General features: G+C 51.8%; 1 protein-coding gene across 1 annotated transcript in view; it reads right to left on the reverse strand.

The window, feature by feature from the left end:
- RYBP (RING1 and YY1 binding protein) overlaps nt 1–2,176 on the reverse strand; it is a 78,878-nt gene extending 76,702 nt beyond the window's left edge. The window contains exons 1-2 of the mRNA XM_081820791.1: nt 2,034–2,176; nt 1,153–1,278 (exon numbers count right to left, since the gene is read on the reverse strand). Coding sequence (XP_081676917.1) covers nt 1,153–1,278; nt 2,034–2,065 — 158 coding nt within the window. The 5' untranslated portion in view covers nt 2,066–2,176. The remainder of the gene's footprint in view (nt 1–1,152; nt 1,279–2,033) is intronic.
- Between the last annotated feature and the right edge of the window lie 3,824 nt (nt 2,177–6,000).

Below are 6,000 nucleotides of genomic sequence, written 5' to 3' on the forward strand. Positions count from 1 at the left end.
TCCTAGAATTATATTCTTTAGGTTACCCAATATCCTAGGTAATCCCGGGTATAAATAAAGCAATGAAACCCTAACAGGACACATTTAGTAAAAAAAATAACATCCAGTTAGAACTATAGAGTACTACTACACAATCATATTGGAACACTACCAATTCAAAAACAAGTACCTGATGAAATGAGACTTCTGGCAATCAACTTAAGTCTTCAAGGATCCACTAGGAACTCACTCCTCCCAGCTTTCACACACGTATACCCCAATGCCTTCCCATGAAATGACATCAAGAATAGCTTAACTTCAAACTCTAACATCACTGACACAAATTCCAGATTCAGTTTAAAAGATGACCAGAAGGCTACAAAATCAGCTTCGACATTTTATCCAAATATATCCCAACGTTAAATGTGGAGTAGTCCAACTTGTTTTGATACCAGATGCGATTTACTACCTTCACAAAAGTGAAAAGGAATTCTTTCAACATTCTTTTCATTGTAATAAGGCTTTAAACACAAAAAAACTTCAATACAGTCTATTCATTTCACCATTTTGCAAAATCGTCCTCCATCACCACTCTGCATAAGCTAATCAGAAAAAAACACAAATTGACAGCTCAGCTTTCCAAAAAATGCGCTTTATCAAACCCCAACATTTATTTTCTAGTGCAAGAAAATAACAGACATTTGCAGTTCAAGACAGGAAAAGCACAACAACCAGCATAACTGTACATCCACCACTAAATCGCTCAGAGAAGAAAAAAATAACTCAGGACAGGCAAATTAAAAACATTCTACACATGGCAAAAATAAAAGGTCTAAAGTCCTACAATCCATAGCAAAAACAATGCTTCCTCTCTTTTTGAGCCAATACCAATAAGCCAATGGATACAAATGTCAAATAAATCCAGCCTGTTTGAAATAAGACGAAAACCTGGAAAAATTCCCTCCCATAAATCATTCAGTGAATAGGACGCTTTGCACCCAACACGAAATAAATACACACAACCAAAACCACACATCACCCACCCCCCAAATGCAAAAAAGCCATAATCAACAAGTTGGAAAGAGGGCAGAAAGTATAGCTCTCCACCGTCTCCCCCACCTTAAAAAAAAAAAAAAAGTCCTTCAACAAAAGCTAACACAGATCTTCAAGTACCTGGTGGAGGTGCCTTTCCTCACATCGCAGATGCTGCATTTAAAGGCTTCAGCGCTGTTTCTGAAGGTGCAGACGCTACAATCCCAAAAGCCTTCGTCTGCGGCAGGTTTCGCTTGTCTTTTTGGCCTTCGGAGGAGTGAGGAGTGGGGGAAAGGGGAGGGAAGAGACAGGGAGCAGGAAAACGGGGGAGAAACAGCAAAACACAGGCGCTGGTGAGCCGTCGCCAATTTCGCAAGAATCCAGGGCTGGAAACTTCGCTCGGGCGACCACCCACCCACCCTTTTCGAGGACCGAAACAGGGACCCGGGGAGGGCACGGGGCGCCCCCACCGGCACCCTGCAACCTCCGGGCCCGAGCCGTGCTGCCTCGCACAGCAGGCGGCGGCGGCGCCCCGGGAAGGGCCGCGGCGGGCGCAGGAAGCGGGCGGACTTGTGGACTTGAGCGTGGGGCTGGGGGGGCCGGCAGGGGAGCCGCGGGCCGGATCTGGAGGGGGCGCGCAGGGGCAGCCCGAGGCCGGCGGCGGGGAGTGGGCCGGCTCCTTCCCTCTCCCCTCCCATGCTAGCGCCCTCCCTCCCTCCCTCCCCACCTGGTTAAATCTCCCTTTGTCTGGGAGGAGTGGCGGCGGCGGCGGCGGAGGGCGGCTGAGGAGGAGCCGCCATGGCTGCGGCGCGCACGGCCGCCGGCCCCGAGCGGGAGCGACACCGCCTCCCGCCGCCGCCGCCGCCGCCACCGCCCGCCGCCGCCGCCTCCCCCCGCCCCCGGATCTCCATCTTAGCAGCGCCTCCCCCCCGCCCCGGGTGGCTCCGGGGCCTAGTCGTCGTCGGTCCCCGCCCGCCCCCAGCCCTCCCTCCCCTTCCGCCCCCTCAGCTCCGAGCAGGTACCTGGTCGGGCTCTTCTTGTCGCCCATGGTCATGGATGGGCTGTACCCCCGCCCCCCCCAAAGCCGAAACCGGCGCCGCTCGGAGGAGAAACGCCGTCCGGGGAGTCGTCGCGGACCGGCCCCCCTCCCACCCCCGCGCCCGCCCGCCCGCCCTCAGCCGCTGGGGCTCGAGCTCCGGCCGCCGCCGCCGCCGCCGCTGCCAGTCTCCGGACGAGACTAGTCCCCTCCAGCGCCGCCTCCGCCGAGTGACTGACGAGGGGCGGGGCCGGGCGCCGCGCGTCACGCGCCGTGTGGCCAATGGGAGGACGGCGGCCGGCGCCGCGAGGGCGGGGGCGGGGCGCGGGGGAGGGCGGGGCGTGGCGGACGTGGGCCGGGCCGTCGGTGTGCGTGCCCGGGAGTGTGTGCGCGCTGGGGGCGCGCGTGCCTGCCGGTGGCCTGGCGGCCCGGCGCGGCGGAGCGTGCGAGCCCGGCGGGGTGCACGTGGCCGCGCCCGGGAAGGGGCGATGGGCTTCGGACCCAGCACGCCCGCCTTAAGGGGCTGTCGCGGGGACCCGGGCCCCGAAGCCGCCCCGGGGAAGTAGTTCCGCGCAGTTTGCGCGCGCCACTGGGGCTTGCAACTGCCGCGCCGCTTGCAACGCCTCGAGGCTTGTAGTGCTCCGGGAGCCGGCAGGGCCCTTTTCTTTTGGGTCGGGTTCCCCTGCTTTCTTCTGCTCCTCTGCCACGCGGAGCTTTGTATCTACCTCTCCTAAAGTCCCGGCCTCCTGCAGATACTCCAGTCCTAAGCCCCCTCCCAGGCCCCTGACGCAGGAGAGAACTGTGCTGAAAGGGTGTGGCACAACTAAAGGTTCCCCAAAGCCCGACACTCGACACTCGGGGACGCCAACTCCCGCTTGAGACCCCCACCCTCCCTGGCCAGAGCCTAAATAGGGCGTTTCCCTAGGGAAGTTGCTGTTCAAATCCTGGCGGCCACGTGCCAGCAGTCTAACCTTGTGCCTCAGCTCCTTCGTCTGCAAGGTGAGGCTAACAACCCTCCTCCTAGGGTTGTTCGGAAAATTCAGAGATGTAATGCACGAAAAGCAACGCAGGTCAGTGCCTGGCACTGAGGAAGGACCAATACAAAGTATTGGGTTAAGAACTATTATAACTGGATCTGGGTTGAGCACTGTTTCCCCCGCTTTAGAAGATTCTTGAAGGCGAGGAACAGGTAGTACCCTTTACTTTCTGCCCAGCTTCAAGAATGCTTGCCAAATTGTCTTGAACGTGACTCAGGCCCCTTTGCCCTCAGGGAGTCAGGACCCTAGATGATTAGATAAAAAGCCTTGGCTGGGCGGAAGCTCTGGGTGGGGGTAGGGAATTGGTCAAAGAATGATGCTAGAAGTTGGGAGGTGGGGATAGGGGTGTGGAGGGAAGATAAGACAGGCCCGCAGCATCTACTGAGATATGTTTATATGCAAACACAGAGTGGGTTATCAGGACTGCCCCTTGGAAGGGAAACATACCAAGGCACGAGACCAGGGAAGCTTGCTGGGACTGAATGCCCAAGGAGCAGGAAGTCCTAGGATCATTCCAGGGAACCGGGAACAGAAGGGAGAGAATAAAAGAGGGAGGGAATGAATGTGTCAATGATAAGCTTGATCAGCACATGCTGTCCTTTGCAGGCAGGCACACCCTGGAGAGCCAGGAGGGACAGCATTATTTAGCAAGGGTCAGCAACCTCCCGGGCCTCCCTGGCTTCCCCCCTTGTCTTCTAAGGAAGGGAGGGAGAAAAGGAGGAAGAGGAGGGAGGCAGAGGGGCAAAGGGGCCAGAGAAAGCCAAGGGGCATGCACGCAAGCCATGGCCCAGTGCCCACAGCCTTGGCCTCTGCTGTCTGCCTGGCTTCCTCCCAGGACTCCACCCCTGGTATGAAGGTACTGAAAGAAAACGGGCATTAAAAAATCCCTGGAGGAGTGGCCTCTGGGTAGGGGAACTGGGTAGCTGGGAGCAACAGATAGTGGAAAGGAGACTGACTTAATTATGTACATGGAATAAAATGCACAAATCATTTTTCAACTCCATGAATTTTTATAGATACCTACTACACCTTTGTATCCACCATCCAGATCAAGATATAGAAATTTTCATCCTCCCAGTAACTCCCCTCCCCACAGGTAACCTCTATTCCAACTTCTGTCACCAAAGATAAGTTTTGCCTGTTTGAGTGTCATATACATGGGTCATACGGTATGCATTCGTGTGTCTGCTCAACTTCGTATTTGTGATATTCTTCCACCTTGTTGCCTATTATCAGTAGTTCCTTTTTATTTGCTCACGTATGTGGAATTCCATTGCAATACACGGTAATACAGTTATCCCTAAGAGACGAACTTTTTTAGTGCATTTTTTTTTTATTCTTTGACCTGTTTCACCTTTAAAAAAAAAAAGTTTTAAAAAATGTTTTTAAGAAAAAAGAAGTTCTAGAATAGAGAACTAATTTCTAGGAACATATCAGACCCACACATCACCATGTGGTTGTAACTGTAGAGGCTCTAATTTCGTTCCCTTGTTGGAGGTAAGTATCTACTGAAAGTCGCCTTGGTAGACTTTCTGGTATAGGAGCCAGACAAGACTACTTCTGGAGCAGTGTGCTATCTTGGCTTTAGGCAGAATATCACACTATCATTCTAGAGTGATGGTTTGCACCTGAGCTGTGTGGGAGACAAATCTTCCTCCATGGTGTTGCCTTGAACCACTGTGGGGTCTACTAGGGATGAGTGGGATTTGACAGACAGCCCCTCCCCTGCTTTTCTTTTTCCTATTTTGAACTTCCATTTCAAGTTTCATTTGAAGGAAGTGTTCTACTACTTTAAAAATTATCTGAAATCCATGGTCTTTAGAGTAGATGCTGGTTAGAAGCACTCCCCAATAAGTGTCTGAAGTAAATGATTCCACAGATACACAAGACAGATTAAAAGACCACCTTCTGCCTCCCTTCCCATCATTCACTCTACTTCAGTCACACTGGCTTCTTTTGCTGTTCCTGGAACATGCATGCTCCCACCTCAGGGCCTTTGCACCTGCTCTTCTGTTTACCTGGAATGCTCTTTCCCTAGATAACCACCTTCTTAGCTGCCTCATTTCCTTCAGGTCTTTATTCAAAAGTCACATTCTCAGTGAGGTTTTTCCTGGGCGCCCTATCTAAACATATCGCACATCAACCCATAACCTGATACCTTAACTACTTCTGTCCCCCTTAACTACTTTACTTTTTCCCCTCTTGACCACTTTCTTCTCCTTAGCACTTATCACCATCTACATACCATGTAGTTAGTTTACTTATCTTGCTTAGCAGATCTTTGCCCAGCAGAATATAAGTTCCGTAACAGCAAGGATTTTTTTCTCTTTATGTTTTTTTTTTTTTCCCTTCCCACTATTCTATGTAAGTGCACTGAAGAGTGCCTTGTAAGCATGCATTGAAGGAGTGGGGTCTTTATCCTGAGTGCCATGGAAGCCACTGATGGGTTTACCAAGAATATTTGTCTACCTGAGACTGTTTGTGGTCTGCCTTAATAAATGAGATGCTGAGAGAAAGCAGACCCCTGGAGGGGGAGGTAGTGAAGGACCTTTAAATTGGCCTGACAGAGCAGGAGGGCAGCTCCAGCGGGCTTCCCTTCGTTTGCTCAAGAAAGAAGCAAAAATTACTGATCCCCGCCAAAGAAGGGTCTGGAATGTTATCAACTCTGCTGCGTCCTGCCTTTAAATTTGCAAGTGCTATTCCTAGACAGAAAACCTACATACTCACTAAGAGAAGGACTTTGAACCTTAGGAATACCCCGTAAAGCTATTATAAACAAGTGAGAGAAAACAAGCCTTTCTCCAAATACTTCATGGTTTAAGTCACTCCACCCATGTTTCACCTTCTGGTCTGAGTCCCAAACTGCAATTCGGTGTGAGGTTTTCACCGGTCTGCAGTGAGAGGAAATGAGAAAAC

The sequence above is a fragment of the Leptonychotes weddellii genome, chromosome 1, assembly GCF_054177405.1.
Source record: "Leptonychotes weddellii isolate Sample4059 chromosome 1, ASM5417740v2, whole genome shotgun sequence".
NCBI lineage: Eukaryota > Metazoa > Chordata > Mammalia > Carnivora > Phocidae > Leptonychotes > Leptonychotes weddellii.